We start from the raw sequence: 17,572 nt of genomic DNA on the forward strand, positions 1-17,572 counted from the left end.
TTACTAATTGTGTGACCTTAAACAAGTTACTCATCTCCTCTGACACCCTATTTTCTCCTCTGTTTCATGGAGATAATAAGAAATATCTACAGCTTTGCATGTAAACTACTACACAGAATCTAACACATAGGAAGTGGTCAGCAAAAAAAAAAAAGTCTTCAAGCTCTTTTGGTAATAGCTTTTCAAGGATGCCAGACCTTCAAAAACGGCAGGAAAAAAAGAGACTTAAATGCCTGTAGCTCTGGCACATCATAGTTCATTTATTGCAGCCAAAGACAGATAGTGCCTACATCATGGTCACTGAAACTGTGGAAATTATCTAAGTGTTATTCCATGGAATAATCATTTGCAAAGGTCAAACGTGAGCACCTAATGTTAAGCACTATGGGCAGAGGGGAGTAACACTTCAATAAATATGATAACAGATACAAAAGAGATTTGTACAAGTGTTAAGATACAGGGCAGGGCTTCTCAGATGGCTCAGTGGCAAAGAATCTGCCTGCCAACAGAGGAGCATGGGCTCAATCCCTGGTCCGGGAGGACCCCACATGCCACAAAGCAACTAAGTCCGTGTGTCACAGCTATTGAGCCTGAGCTCCAGAGCCTGGGAACTGCAACTTCCGAAGCCTATGTGCCCGAGAGCCCATGCTTGGCAACAAGAGAAACCACCGCAATGAGAAGCCCATGCACCCCAACTAGAGGGAAGTCCCTGCTTGCCGCAACTAAAGAAAAGTCCATGAAGCAACGAAGAACCAGCACAGCCATTCAAAAAAAAAGACACATGGCATAGTGACACATAACCTCTGGTATTGGGCAAGACTTTCAGAGGGTGTGACTCTTGAATTGGGTCTTGAAGGATAAATAGGAGTTCAGAGAGATAAGAAGAACAGAGGCATACTTGGGCTCTGTTCTCAGTATTCCTGGCAAGTGGCCTGCACTGACTCTCACAACCAGCAGGTTTCTGGAGAAAACTGCTGTTAAGCTGCAAACTTTAAGCAGATGTGCATGGCAGGCACCGATTCTCACACTGTTAGAGATCAGATATTAATATCTACATGTTCCCCAAGTCTAAACTGAAAAGCCACAAGAGAGACAGTCAGCACTCAGGGAGGCTGGTCTTAAATTCTGTAAGGTGGTGATACTGTCTAAGAAATTAGATACAGAATATCAACAAAGTTTTAAAACTTTTATCATAAAGATAGAGCAACATAAAAGCCCCACATGAAGCAAAGATGCAGGATAAAATACTAAAGATATATCAGTGGAAAGTACACAAAAGTCAGAAAGGAAAAGGGTAACAACTATCTCAAATTCAGAGAAAGGAATTGTGTTGAGTCACTCTGTGAAAATGAGTTCAGTATTGGGAATGAGTGAAGCTCAAGACAGGTGACCTACAGCCTCATCAGCGCTATTCCCGAACTTCAAGGGACCTTCCCTGGAGCACACTGGAATGACATGTGGAATACACAAGTGGATGGGTGAATCCAAAGGGCCATTGGTCTTATCTGTGTGCTGGGAGGGTTTTCCTGGCTAAGAAAAGGAGTGTGCCCAGGACTAAGATCAGGAAGAATAAAATGACTCCAATAACTTGGTCTCCTGGCACAATGGAATGAAAGGCAGGCCAGCTAGGCATCTTGGGCACTGAGCTATAATACAAAAAGTGCCAAAATATCCTATGAAGATAACAGAAACATGGGGCCAGCTAACTCAGGTTTACACACACAATTTCCATAATTGGCAGGAACTGATTGGTTCTAATCCCTGAAAGTAAACAAGAGTCTTCTAGAGAAAACAAAGAGAAAAATGAAACCTAGGTTTCATTTAGCTAAGATGATCAAATGTTCCTGCTTGACTAGGAGATTTCCAGTTTACACCTATTTCACTATAGTGATTAATAGTAACCCTTTCCTTCCAAAATGTCCTGGTTTTGATGATAAATTATACAGTCACCATCTATTTAGTCTATGTAACAAATTACTGTAACAAAAAGATTGAAACATATACTTTTTGGCAGAAAATGTATTTCAGGATAATAGCATCAAGAGATGAAAACCTTGTACTTCACAGAAGAATGCCAACTCAGACCAACTGATAAAAGTTGGAATTCTTATACCAGACAAGACTTAATGATTGGAATTAAAACATCAGGTGAAGAGTTGATGGGGAACTGGAGACTACACAATGACAAAGTCACCCCACACAGATTGTTTTTGGGGCAGAAGGAAAAAACCCATCATGGAGGCTGTCAGTGCCCAAACACTGTGGTGAACCTTAACTTACCAATGATGGGTAAACCAGTGCACAAGATCACTTAGAGTGTGTTCTACTCACTGGTGAACCGTAACTTACCAATGATGGTAAACCAGTGCACGAGACCACTTAGAGTATGTTCTACTCACTGGTGAACTGTAACTTACCAATGATGGGTAAACCAGTGCACAAGATCACTTAGAGTATGTTCTACTCACTGGTGAACCGTAACTTACCAATGATGGGTAAACCAGTGCACAAGATCACTTAGAGTGTGTTCTACTCACTGGTGAACCGTAACTTACCAATGACGTGTAAACCAGTGCACAAAATCTTGTGTGTTCTACTGACAGTGTTTAACTGGAATCTAACCAAGCCTTTAAATGTGACTTTCAGTTTGCAGAAAATCCAAGAGGCAGAGGAGAAAGTTAAATCATGCAATGATGCAGCAGTCAGATCCAATCCAGGCCAGTCTTTTTGACATGCCAGTGAAATGTGAAACAGGCTTCTAATAGATTAAGAGACTTAAGGGACATAAAAACCAAACGCAGCACGTTGTCCTAAAACCAACTGGCTCTAAAGAACATTTTGGAAGAAGTTGGGAAATATGAAAATGAACTGGATATAGAATGATAAAAAGGACTGATGATTAGTTTTTAGGTACAATATGGTATTACTTATGTAAGAAAATGTCCTTTTTTTTTTTAAAGAGGCACACTCAAGTGTATATAGGGACATGTTGTTATAACTTAATTACTTTTGTATAAATACATGCAAAATGCAATAGGTGTATGTGCATACACACATATGTCCACATGTATATGTTTAGAAAATAGAGTTCTCCCTATCCCCACCAAGGGAAACTAGAACTGTTTAAACAGTCATCATTTGCAGGGGTTGATATCAGCCTGTCCCAGTTGCCCCCGCGTCTTGAGCTCTAACATGAGGGATGTGCCTACAGAGTGAGCGTGTTTTCATGGCAGATGCAGCCCATGTGGCCGAAGTCTAAGATGGTGGCTTTTCCCAGCATCACAGTGCTAACATGGGCCTGGAGTAACTGTTGCGGATAACTCTTAGCCTTAAAGCAACTGATGGGTACCTGTCTAGGAATCCACAAATCTGAGCTGAAGTAATGTCACCAGACAAGTGGTGGAGCTTTGTCTCAGGAATACAGCTTGCAGCAGCTGACCCAGGTGTCCTCAGGGCAAATAGGAATCTCTCAGAGAGCTTATTCCAGGAGCAGGAGGCAAATCGTTTGCTAACGGGAAGCCCTAACTCGGTAAGCACATCATTATCGGACACTGGCGCTCTGTTGCCCTAGTCACAGGACTTCTCTGTAGGGAGAAGAGATTTAGGTGACAGGTAGAGACTCTAACAGGTGAGGAGGGGGAGAAACAGGCTTTACGCTAAAGTAAAAAGAAAGGGATTTAGAAATGATGGGAGGCAACAGGATTTCTTAGTGAATGTAACTTTTTAATGGAGGAGTTCTTCATCGGTAGGGGCCAGGAGAGGCATCACAGTAGTGAATCGAGAAGTGGAGGAGTTAAAGGAGCATCAGAGCCGAGGGCGGATAAGGAAGCCAGCAGACAGGGGAAGACACAGCAAGCAGGAACAGGACAAGGGGTAAAACACGGCAGCAATGTGGGGAGATGGATGAGATCTGAAATGGCAAAGGAAACATAAGGACGGAGGGGGCAGAATGCAAAAGGAAGACAGCTGGTCAAAGGTTGAGGGGGCAGAATTTGGAACCAAAAAGAGTTGAATGCATCTTCTCATCTCTGTACTTACAGAAACTTACACAGTTGGAACTCGGGGAGGGGAGAGGACAGAGGGAAAGAGGAAGGGGGTGAGGCGAAGGAAGGAAGGCAGACACAGAAGAGGAAGACAGGCAGTGTGCAAGGAGGACAAAGGAAGCCAGGAACGAGGAAGCACGCATTTCAGAGACACACGGGGTGGGTACCGGCTTAAAACACGACAGACACGGTCTCCTGAGCATTTCACGTCACTTTTCAGAATGACGTAATTCAGATTTACCTTGGGAATCCAAGTACTGTTTTGGCCAGGCAATATTTCTGTGGCTGACCTGAATCATAACTTTTCTTAAACAAACGCCTAGAACTAGGGTAGGAGCGTGATCTACTTTACTACAAAAACAGAGCCCGGCTGCTCTGGGATCTTCCCTGCGTTGTTAGGCAATGTCAGTCTGCATGCAGGGCTCCTTATTTCCCCCACAGTCCGGCCCGCATTCAGAGGGTCATTTCGACATACAAACTGGCCTAAGGCTGCCGAATACTTCCCACCCTTTCTTCTGTCTGCCCAGAACCAACAGAAGAGGCAGATGCTGGGTTAACATAATTAATGGAGACAGAAATCTGAAAAAAAACCACTAAAAAAAACAAAATTCCATTTTTTAAGGCGCCCGATTATCTACATTGCTGACCACATTGATTACATTAATCCAGTGACTGCCAAATCTTTACTTTTCTTTCTGTTTGGCAAGATTTAATCTAGAGAATTAACAAATCTCTCTAGGATGCAAATCCCTCCTAGGACACATGACTGTGATCGACAGCTCACAAAATAATTCTGGAATGCATGCAAAATTAGACTCACACGCAATTTCCATGCAAAAGCAAACCCATCCATCAACAAAACAGTGGGTCCCAGAAAGCAGTCAAGATCCTATGTCTGGAAACCAGGAAGTCTGATGTTTGAGAAGCCATAATCAAGTGTATTTGTTAGAGGTTCTTCTGTGTAGGTGCTTTCCAACACACGAATAAGATCAACAACTTGCATTAAAATTATTATCAGATTTCAAATCACAGTGAAGCACATGTTTGAAAAATCACTGGTTTACAATTTGGGGGAAGAGATGGGTGAGTGAATGCAGATTCCTAGAGTCTTCAGTTGGTTTTCAAACAGAAAACAATAAGAGAAATACTCTCCCCGACTCACGAGGCCAATCCCTTACATAAAGTCTAAATTTATAAAGGTGGCACAAATTTAATATCTGTACTTCCTAACTGTGCAGTCAGAATCAGATGCGATACACAGGACAGAGAAGAGAAAGGTTCTCACATGCAGAGAACCATGAAAGAAAAGAGGAAGATGCAAAGGGCCTCCTGGAGGAATACTCACTATTTGGTAGAGTCAGATAACTGATATTCTCGTCGTCTGTCATAGCATTCCTGGATTCCAGGATCATTCCATAAACTCTTTATTGCATCTACATATGGATTCTCAAATGCAGACACCTTCTCCACATCAACTTCTCGAACTAACTGTGCATGAGCCTGTTTAAAAAAAAAAAAAATAGCAGTTTTAATCTCCTTCCTATTGAAGAAAATTGCCTTGGCTTGCACACTGCATTATGCACAAGTGAGGTTTTTCCTCATATATTGGTTTTCAAACTGGTTTATAATAAAGTAATGCTGCTTCTTTTTTCTTTTCCTTAGATAAAACCCAGTCCCAGGTCTTTTCCTCTAGAGTAAATGCTGAAGCTACCTAGGGATGACAAGAGAAAAGCAGACTGTTCAGCTCCCATGGGAACAATGAGGACGATAAGCCACAAATAATGACTGTTATCAGGTGATGATCATAATCCTAAAACAGCTCATATTCTTAAAGGGGAAAAGACTGGGTTATTTACCCCCTCTATGTTTATAGTTTATTATGATCAAACACAGAATATACCCAGCCCATGAGTGTTGTATCTCAGCAGAAACTCAACGAGACTCAACTAATCAGCATTAGTTTCTATGATTCACTGTGAGGATTAGGATGTAAAACTACTAGAACAGTTAGTAGTAATGATTTGATTTGCACAATAGTGACCATGACCCCTCTACTCCCACACACCCAAATTTTCAATATTTACTTTATATCTACCTCATATCTTATCAGACTGAAGAGCCTATTCAATTTTTTTTTTAACACAGAAGAAGGACTTTGTTATTTTCATTATATACAACATTTAGTAGGAAAGACGTAAAAAGACTTTTAAAAAATTTTCAAAAAGACTGAAATCAAAATGTATGGTCAACCTCCAAATTAACCACCATACACCACTGCCTAACAATACAAAACAGGTCTCATAGGTGTAGTATACATGTAAATTATACAGTACATAAATGTGCAAATCAACAGACATAATAACTAATTATCTTGAAAACTGGAGGCAGATGGCTGCTAATTTATTAAAACTGTCCTGCTTTTGTACAGATATGCAAACTTCTGAACTAGGTTAGTGAATGGCTATCTTGATTACATGATGACCTAATTATTCCTTTCATAGAGTTTCAAGCAGATAGAATTTAATACATTTAACCTTGTGATTAGGCATGTCTGGTTCCCAGTCTTCCTCTTCCTTCTCATCCCATAAGACGGAAGGGAACCCATGTCATTAGACTAATCTTCACTTAAATAAGGTTTTACAAAGCCTAACATGATGAGATTGAAGAAACCACCTTTCTTGCTGGTTCTCCTTTGACCCTGACCGCCAGATCTGGTCAGTGAGAAGCCCTATAGGTCTGCCCTGCACCCCAATATTGGAAGATGAATCCCTAAAGTTGTTATATGTACCTAGTCCCTGCCCAGACAATTTGTCCTATCCCAGCAATCTGACTATCCTGAAGTCCTGTTTCCAAGTGTCACTCCAGGTGGGCCTAGGCCAATCACAGCTTCCCATGAAACCCCTGCTTTGAAAATATGTCACTGGTTCCCCAACAAATCCCCAGTGCTATGCTCTGTGGGACCCATTGCTCCATGTCGATACCAAAGACTATCCTGGTCCCACCTGCTCAAGTGGACCTCCTCCAAGCACGAAACCCTGGGTGTGGGGCGTGCTCCACTCTGCCCAGCAGGTATGTCTCATATCTTATACCTTAAGGTCAAGCTTCGGGCCCTGTCCTTCCGCCCTTGCTCACTGAATACAAACAAGTTCTAATTCCTTGTGTCCTGAGATATGACAATGATCACTCATGGTATAATCCTAAATTCAATTTCCTGTCTACATCTGATTTACAGGGTTCTCTAGAGGACTCTGTGCAAGTTAGAAGGCAGATGCAAGGCAGAAACGGGCATGCACAGGATGGTCTCCGACTGGACACACTCTAAAGACATGGTTTTAATCGGACTCTGCTTCTTCTTTTGACATTGGATAAGTTGCTTAATCTTTCCAAATGTTCTCTCTGGTGGGCAACATCTTATCCCACCAAGTGGTCCTCAAAAGGTGGTCCATACACCAGCAGCATTAGTCGGGAATTTAATAAAAATGCAATCCTTCAATGCTACATCAAACTTTTCGGATGAGACACTGATTAACAATCTGTTTCAAGAGGCCCTCTGGATGATTCTGATGTGTGGAAAAGTTTGGGAACTACTGCAAGCTATCAAATATCACACAGACACTAGTTGCTGTGGTCATAATTAACTGTCTGGCTGGCCATGAAATTGTTATTGGAAACCAAAGAGAAGGGGCCCAGAAAGGCAACAGCACCCCAAAACAAGGGGCATTATAAGGGCCAGGAAGCTACAGAAATGAGTAGAACAGGCTGGATGTAGGTAACAGTGAGTGATGGGAACGGCAGCATACCGACCCTAAAGAAAGAGAACAGCTGCTATTCAGCTCCGGCTAATTGTTGCCACTGCGATACAAGCTGAGTGTTGCCAGATTTTCCGAGTTATCAAGGGAAGCCAAAAATCTAGATTTTTCCATGAAATATCCCTAATTTTTATTCTTGGCAATGCTATAAATGATAAAGTGTATCTATCTGTGGCTAAGTTGGATCAGGTACCAATCATTTGCTTCTCCATGGACTTCCCTAATAAGATTGACCAATAACACCATCTCCTACACAGAACCTGGGACGCAGTAGCTGACCACTTAACACATGCTAATGGGGAAGTAATTCTGCAGCATTTTCCTACAATAATATTTAGACAAACTATTATACTATCCATAGGGAGAAATGGTTGAGACCTCTTTGAATTGGGTAAAAGCTACAAGATGACACAGAATAGTGTAGGCAGTATTTAAAAACTGAATTTGATACTCATTACAACAGGCCAACCATGTCATATGGAAGGAGTTCTATTTCTGTGTCTAAGGTAGGGAACTTATATCAGAGAAAACAGTTTCAGCAAGAGCAGACACTTTTCACGATGATGCTTAAATGTTTATTGAACCCCAATGAAATGTTAGGTAATACAGCAATTAAAGACTTAGACACGGTTCCTATGAAGTGTAGCAGTAGGACTGGAGGTGGGGGAACAGTCCGCAGACACAGTTCCTATGAGGTGTAGCGACAGAGTAAGGGGTGGGGGAAGAGTCCATAGACACAGTTCCTGTGAGGTGCAGGGGTAGGTTGGCGGTGGGGGGAACAGTCCATATAGCTGGCAACCAAAGCACAGGATTATGTGCTCCAGGAGGAGAAACGAGAGGGAACATCTGCATTTCCACCTTTAATTTCAGTTGACTGAAACAGACAACATTCTCACCAGCTGTATAACTGAAAAGTCTTCCTGTAAAATGAGATTACTTTTTACTGTTGGAAAACTCCTCTAATTCCGTCTCTTGGTCTACCTCGATGGGCTTTTTCTTACATCTGGAAGACCTTCTCTATTCCCTTCCGTATCTCTTTTAGCTTTTGTCCAGGCACCATATCCTATGCTGTCTCTTACAGGAAAATTTTCCCAATGTTCCTCCTCTCCCCCAAAATGTGATCTTTGCGTCTTCTGAACCATGGAACTTCTACATTTCTTGACTTACTGTCTTCTAGACCATACATTGAAGGAAGGGGCTGTAGCTCCTGGCCCTCATTTCTCTTGGGGCCTAGCACAGAGTGAGCAGACAACAAATATTTGTCTGATTTAAAAGGCATACATAAACCCAACTTCCTACAAGCCAAAGTCGAGTTTGTTAAGGAAATCTCCCACCCATTACATACTCTCAGAACTACACAATCCTTCACAGCACTTATGTCAGTAGCTAGTGTATATCTATCCGGATGATATTTGTTAGTATCCTTCTCCCTAATCACAGTACAAGTTCCGAGTCAAACTCAGTGTTACAGTATCAGAGTCTAGCAGAGTGCCTATCACTGATGCTCAATAAATATTTGTTGAATTAAGAATACAGGAAGGAACAGTAGAAATTATACTGAGCTGGAAACAGGGACACCTAAACACTAGGCCTGGCTTTACACCTAACACAAGCAATAACCCTTAGAAGAAATTATTTACTTCTTTACAACTTCATTTTCCTGGTCTGTAAGATTATGCAATTGAAACAAATCATCTCCCTATGGATTCATCTAGACATATACTCCAGGATCATAAATAGATACATCTAGAATTACGCGGGGCACCAAGGACTTATGATCCTATCCCTCCAGGAGCACATATATTATCATTTATTGCAACAAAACCTCACTATTTCAAAAGTGCCTGACAATACGGGGCAGAACATGATGAAGTCTGTATATGAGTGATGGTACATTGGGACTGAACAAGCAGAACTCAGTATGGCCAGACGAGGTGTCAGAGAGAAGACAGGATTTAGCTGGCAGGTGGAGATAAAGATGTGTGACGAGAGGAGGAGAAATAGATGAACAACGGTTTGGTAGACAAAATAAACATGGCACTCTCTTAACTGTGGGAAAAACAGTCTAGGGAGGAAATTTCATGCTGACCCTTAATGCAAATTAACCTCCACAGTGAAAGCTATAATATTAATCTCATCTATGAACCATAACCAATATCCGCTTAAATCAAATCCTGTATGAATTCGCAGTAGAGGTAACGAATAGATTCAAGGGACTAGATCTAGTTAACAGTGTGCCTGAAGAGCCATGGACAGAAGTCCGTAATACAGGAGGCGGTGAACAAAACCATCCCAAAGAAAAAGAAAAGCAAGAAGGCAAAGTGGTTATTTGAGGAGGCTTTACAAACAGCAGAAGAATGAAGAGAAGTGAAAAGCAAGGGAGAGAGGGGAAGATACACCAAATCAACCACAGAGTTCCAAAGAACAGCTTGAAGAGACAAGAAGGCCTTTTTCAATGGACAGTGCTTACTAATAGAAGAAAACAACAAAGGGGGAAAGACTGGAGATCTCTTCAGGAAAACTGGAAACATCAAGGGAGCATTCTGCCCAAAGAAGGGCACAATAAAGGATAAAAATGGTAGAGACCTAGTAGATGCTGAAGACATCAAGAGGAGATGGAAAGAATACATGGAAGAACTGTATAAAAAAGATCTTAATGAACTGGATTACTACAATGGTGTGGCTAGTCACCCTGAGCCAGACATTCTAGAGTACAAAGTCAAGTGGGCCTTAAGAAGCACTGCTAATAAAGCTAGTGGATGAGATGAAATTCCAGTAGAACTATTCAAATTCCTAAAGGATGATGCTATCAAGGTTTTGCATTCATTATGTGAGCAAATCTGAAAGAACCAGCAGTGGCCAGAGGACTGGAAAAGGTCAATCCTCACCCCAATTCCTAAGAAGGGTAGTAGCAAAGAATGTGCTAACCATCGGACAATTGCACTCATCTCCCATGCTAGTAACCACCAGTGAAGTTGCTCAGTTGTGTCTGACTCTTTGCGATCCCGTGGACTGTAGCCTACCAGGCTCCTCCATCCATGGAATTTTCCAGGCAAGAGTACTGGAGTAGGTTGCTATTTCCTTCTCCAGGGGATCTTCCTGACCCAGGGATCAAACCCAGGTCTCTCGCACTGCAGGCAGACACTTTACCGTCTGAGCTACCAGGGAAGCCCTCCATGCTAGTAAGGTCAAGTTTAAAACCTTGCATGCTAGGATTCAGCATTATGGGAGCCAAGAGCTTCCAGATGTTCAAGTTGGGTTTAGAAAAGGAAGAGGAACTAGGGATCAAATTGCCAACATTTGCTGGATTATAAAGCAAGGGAATTTCAGTAAAACATCTATCTGGGTTTCATCGACTACACTAATGCCTTTGACTGTGCAGATCATGACAAACCGTGGAAAGCTCTTAGAGATGGGAATACCAGAACATCTTATTTGTCTCCTGAGAAACCTGTATGTGGGTCAAAAAGCAACAGTTAGAACCCTGTATGGAACAACTGATTGGTTCAAGAAAGGAGTACAACAGGGCTGTCTGCAGGCACCCTGTTTAACCTATACGTTGAGTACATCAAGAGAAATGCCAGGCTGGATGAGTTAGTTATAAGCTGGAATCAAGATTGGTGCGAGAACATCGACAACCTCAGATAAGCAGATGATACCACTCTAATGGCAGAAAGTAAAGAGGAATTAAGAGCCTCTTGATGAGGGTGAAGGAGGAGAGTGAAAGAGCTGGACTAAGACTAAATATTAAAAAAACTAAGACCATGGCCTCCAGTCCCATTACTGCATGGCAAATAAAGGGGAAAAGGTGGAAGTAGTGACAGATTTCCTCTTCTTGGGCTCCAAAATCACTGTGAACGGTTACTGCAGCCATGAAATCAGATGATTGCTTCTGGGCAGAAAAGTGATGACAAACCCAGACAGTGTGCTAAAAAGCAGAGACATCACTCTGCCAACAAAGGTCTGTATAGTCAAGGCTATGGTCTTCCTAGTGGTCAAGTATGATTGTGAAAGCTGGACTGTAAAGAAGGCAGAACAACAAAAAATTGATGCCTTTGAACTGTGGTGCTGGTAAAGACTCCTGAAAGTCCCCTGAACAGCAAGGAGATCAAACCAGTCAATTTTAAGGGAGATCAACCTTGAATATTCACTGGAAGGACTGATGCTGAAGCTGAAGCTCCAGTATTTTAGTCATTTGATGCGAACAGACGACTCATTGGAAAAGTCCCTGATGCTGGGAAAGATCAAGGGCAGAAGGAGAAGAGAGCGACAGAGGATGAGATGATTGGATGGCATCACTGAGGCTATGAACGTGAACTCCCACCAACTCTTGGGAGCTGGTGAGGGACAGGAAGGCCTGGTATGCTGCGCAGTTCATGGAGGTGCAAAGAGTCAGACACAACTAGGTGACTGAACAATAACAACAATGAACCATAACCATGTCTACCATCTAAGAAAGTATATTGGCCTCAAAAAATGCAAAGATCACTACTGTGCCTTCATCCAGGTCTGAATTTCTAAGTCACTTTTATTGCCTCCTAAGCTTTGTTTGTTAATTCTGTCCTTGCTGTTTTGTAAAATGACATTCAAATATAATCCACTGTAATCTGCATTTATGAAACAGCTTTCACCTGAAGTTCTCAAGTTATTTAAAACTATGACAGCATTTTACAAAATACACATAGATTTTTTTAAATGCCTATGTAAATGTCCTCAACAAAAGTGCAATTCTCTCACTTTTTTTGGTAAAAAATATTCTGTATGTGAAAAGAATATTTTTTAGTGTGTTAGAGTAGGAAGATAAATTAGACCCTTTCCTATTTTTCCAAATATCAAATGTGAAGTAGTAAAAATCACAAGTAATTATGCAAAATTAAACCACCTACTAATGAAATAGGCTATGATGAAAGGGAAAGAAGTCATTTCTAAAAATACAAATAACAATTACAATTGACTATCCTTTTTATTTTGAACACTGTACATATAAAAGCAAAACAGGTATGAGTTAATTAATCATATAAACCAAATGCAAAATATAATTCTATTTCAAGTTACAGTTGAACATTCTGGATGGAAATATTTAATAATGAATGTGAGCTTTCAGAATTCTTAGCAAGCTGGTGGCAAGTCTCAGAGGGAACATTGTGAGAACCAAGTAACTACTCTTAGGAACTCTGGCAGAATCCTAGGGAAAGACCACATGGAAACCACAGGATGTGCCAACGTGGTAATGTCTTGTTTTTATGATTCGGTGGTCATAAAATTCAGGTAAGTTTTAGGTCTGTTGATATTTCCAAGGCTGCTTCAGCAAAAGGAAGGAAGAACTGAGTTCCCACCGCAGTGAGTCTTACCCTGACCACAGAAGGCCAAGTCTTCTGATGAAATAAAAAAGATCTTATAGTCACTTTGGAAGGATTTTCAAAAACTCATTAACAGCTCAGAGCGGCTTTAGGCTGGAATGTCACACCTATTCCGGTTCCTACACTCCAGAAGTAGAAAACCAAATGGTAATTTCCACATTTGTTGAAGCTCTTAGACACAAATATTCAGCTCATTAGGGCAGCTTTATTTGAAAGGATGCCCAGCACAGACAGAGGGCCTCTGATTTAGTAAAATCCTGAACTTCTGTCTGAGTATGTTTTAATCCTGAACTGAGAAGCACATTTTACTCTTCTCCCACCCTCGGTGCTTATTTCCATTTTGGCATTTGATTCTAAATCATGGGGGGGAAAAGAAAAATCTCAGGCTTTTTTTGTGTTCTTCCCAAAGGAAATACAGAGATGGGATCAAATCTCTGCACTGCAATACCACCTCCAGCCAGAACTGGTTGAACATGACCTTGGGCAAGCTATTTAACATTTGTAAACCTTTATTTCCTAATCTGTTAAATGGGGGTAACAACAGTACTATTTGATGGTTAAATGACCTAATGGATGTAAAACACTTAAAGACAGTGTCTAACACCCAAAGCTGCTAATTGTTTAGAAAACAAAAGAAAAGGAAAATAACACAGAAAGTGCAAAAGGCATGGTACATGCACTTCTTAGCTCTGAGACTTCGGGCAAACTGCTCACATGTATTTGCTCAATGTGCAAGAACATTCTAGAGATCATCCTGGATAATGGATATCAATGAGTCCTCAAATTGGCAAATACTCCTACCAAAAACTTGGGCAAGAACTGTTATTTCTTAGACCCTTCCACCTTCTCTGGCTTCATCAGTGTACAGGGCCCTGTATGCAGTGACAGCTGCTGGTGCATTTTCTTATGGGCGTGACTGCAAACTGACAGAGAATAGCAGAGTCACATTGAGCTACTGCTGGCGGCGTTCTCGAAGCCAGTGACTCATTCCTATAGTACAGCCTCTCCACACTCAGGATTCAACTCATGGCTCAGCAAAATGACAAATACTACATGACACGGCCTTTTGAAGTCTCTGATGAAAATTTTGAATCCTGTATGTAATCTTTCGGTGCCAGGGATCTACTGATTCTCCTTTGTTATAGCACCCATGTCCCTCTGCACGCAGTATCAGAAGAACAGAGTAGGTATATGCAGATGCTCAAGACCCTTATAAAAATGTCCTGGTACTTGTACATAACCTATGCATCCTCCTGTATATTTAAAATCATCTCTAGATTATTTATATTACTTGATACAATGTAAATGCTATGCAAATTATTGCCAGGGTACAACAAATTCAAGCTTTGATTTTGGGAGCTTTCTGGAATTCCTTCCCCCAACAATATTTTCCACCCTCAGTTGGTTGAATTTGCTGATGTCGAGAGTCAATTGTACTGAATCTCTCTCTGAGTAACCCAGAGAACCAAAATAGCAAAGAGGAAGTCCAGCAGCAGCAGCTTGAGAACCAGACAGACTTCTTATAGCTGTCACATTTCAGCCTTGTGTCTTCAGGCTGGTCTCTCAAGTTTCCTGAACCGCAACTACCTCACCTATGAAACAGAAAAACAACTTGTTGTAGGGTAGTTAGGAAAGTATTTTGGTACTAGGGTACCAAAATAGCATTAGGGTAGTTAGGATTAGTATTTTGTTAACAAAATACATAAAATACAAGTAACTATAATTGCTATGAAATCTTGTGGCATTTCAAAATTATCATTAATAAATATTAATTATTTCAACAAACAATACTTATCTACTATGTGTCAGGGAATATATTAGATACTAAAAAGTGAATCTGTGTTAAGTAAAATGTTCCAGAGAGCAAAATATTCAATAAAATTTTATTAAACTGTTGCATATTGTTCTACTTTAAGATTTCACAAATTGATTATCATGACTAGATTTGCTTTTCTATGGTGAGAGGTTTTTCCCCCTGACAAATGTCTTTTTTTTCCTCCAACATTATTTACTTATTTATGGCTGTGCTGGCTCTTCATTGCTGTGAAAGGTTTTCCCTAGTTGTGGCATGTGGGGGCTATCTAGTTGCAGCTTACGGGCTTATTGCGGCAACTTCTCTTGCCGTTGCTCCACAACATGTAGAATCTTTCCAGACCAGGGATCAAACCTATGTCCCTTACATTGGCAGGCAGACTCCTAACCACTGGACCACCAGGGAAGTCCTAGAGTTTTATTTTTAATCTTTACTGTGACATTCACCAAGGTAATCAATGACTATAAGGCACACTGCTTTCCCCCAAGATGTTTGCTGAGAATGTGTTTCTCTTTTTAGTTTTGTTTCACTAAAAGGTACATTTGCTTATTCTAACATATACTGGATTCCTTCCTTGGTGGAGAAAATACTCCTTTATTATTTAAGATGTTCTTTTTCTTTTAAAGAACTCCATCTCCTTCTTGGCTCTACCACTATAAATTTCACACAAGTTTTCTTCTATTTCGTCCTCTGCTTATCATTTTCCCTTTTCATGTCTGAAGGCCACGTCATAATTATCAGAATCAGCAACATCTGTAGGTCAGAGCTTGCTGCACTATGGCATAACACACTCCAAGCAGTTCCAAAGTCTGTTGACTGCTGTAATTACATGGTTCCATTAGGAAGAATTGTGCCCTCAGGTCTGCAAAATCTTGGGATGAAATAAAAAACTGTGCACTCTTTGAAATGCTGCTTATTACCTTCATGACTATGATGGTAATACACATGAATACATTATCAATGCTACAAAAAAAGTTTATTTTCAAAGAGTTTATTCAAAGTCATAGTGACAAAAAATAAATTAGAAGATTCTTTTAAAGTTATACATGTTTACTAAGATAAAAAGAATCAGGTATACTTGTAAAGCTGCTTTCAAAGAATATTTGAGAACTATTAGTTACTTGGGATTTTAATGGCTGTCTGAAAAGTGGGTTCTATAGCCAAAGTCAGATAACTGTAGAGTGAAAGTCGCTCAGTCATTCCTGACTCTTTTCAACCCCATGGACTATACAGGGCAGAATACTGGAGTGGGTAGCCTTTCCCTTCTCCAAGGTATCTTCCCAACCCAGGAACCAAACCCGGGTCTCCCTCACTGCAGGCGGGTTCTTTACCAGCTGAGCCACAAGGGAAGCCCAACTGTAGAGAATAATATTTATGAAAAGTTAAACAGATGGTTCATACTACAGGACTCAGTACGTTTAAAAAGATAATGCTGCTAGGAATCCATGAGTATGGGGTAAGGGTGGAGACATCACTATATGACCATGGCAGCATTTTCCCCCTCGAATCAGTTGATGAGACTGGTGTTTTCTGAATTACACTTTGCAAACAGTGACTAAATAAACACCGAGACTCCCAATAACCAAGTGGGGACTGGTTTTACACAAGCAAACAACCGACTAACTGGTTCTCCCCTACACTGGCATAATAGGCTAATGCCTGCTTTATAGATTCACATCATCCTCATTGTTGAGTTCACATTTTGCATGTGGTTCATTTCCTGATATTACATCTCAGAAAAAAACATAATCATTTTAGCCCTTTGCAATGTCTGGGCTCCTACAATCTTATTAACCAGAGGAGTGTGCTGCTGGTTTGGAATTTTATTTTGTTTGACAATAGGAAAAACATTTCCTTGCCCAGCTTGGTAGACATGCAGACAAAGATGGAAAAAATAATGGAAAGGACAAGCTTCTCAATGAAGGGAGGCCCAGATGTACCCAGAAATTTCAGGATCCTACAATCTTTCTGGAATGCCCACTACAAAACCTGACTACTGTGGCTTCAGAAACTGTGTTCAGGAAAACTGAAAGTGAAAGGCTCCTAGCCCCAGAATCTTGCAGAAGAAAAGAAATTCCCTAGAACACATGTCTAAAGGTCTCTTTAATTCAGAGACCAAGAAGTTGTTCCAACAGTAAGACAGTAAAGAGAATCAACAGCAGTTAGGCTTACTTGTCCAGTGAAGAAGGGTAATGAACATCTAGAATCTGAATAGGAAGAAAGGAAAAGAAGTAAGAGAATCCTATCTCAATAGCAAATAGTAATAGATATAATTTGTCACTTTGAGGAAGGACCCAATTTCAGGAAGATTATAGATAAGAATCAATTGTAAAATGTTACTATTTGGACCAGTGTTGAGAAACTGTTAACATTCTAATGAGAATATAATATAGTTTATAGTCTATACATAACACTGTTGAGTACGAAAAAGACTATTAAAAATAGTTAATGCTATGTATCTTTGAAATATTATTTATTGACCAACATATCAGGTATATTATATAGGTATTATTACAATATTTTCAAACATAAAGTACTTTCTAAAAA

General features: G+C 40.6%; 1 protein-coding gene across 1 annotated transcript in view; it reads right to left on the minus strand.

Annotated features, from left to right (window-relative positions):
• Positions 1-17,572, minus strand: part of LOC122685964 (guanine nucleotide-binding protein G(q) subunit alpha) — a 303,372-nt gene that overhangs the window by 91,232 nt on the left and 194,568 nt on the right. The window contains exon 3 of the mRNA XM_043891012.1: positions 5,389-5,543. Coding sequence (XP_043746947.1) covers positions 5,389-5,543 — 155 coding nt within the window. The remainder of the gene's footprint in view (positions 1-5,388; positions 5,544-17,572) is intronic.

The sequence above is a fragment of the Cervus elaphus genome, chromosome 29 (assembly GCF_910594005.1).
Source record: "Cervus elaphus chromosome 29, mCerEla1.1, whole genome shotgun sequence".
Lineage (NCBI taxonomy): Eukaryota > Metazoa > Chordata > Mammalia > Artiodactyla > Cervidae > Cervus > Cervus elaphus.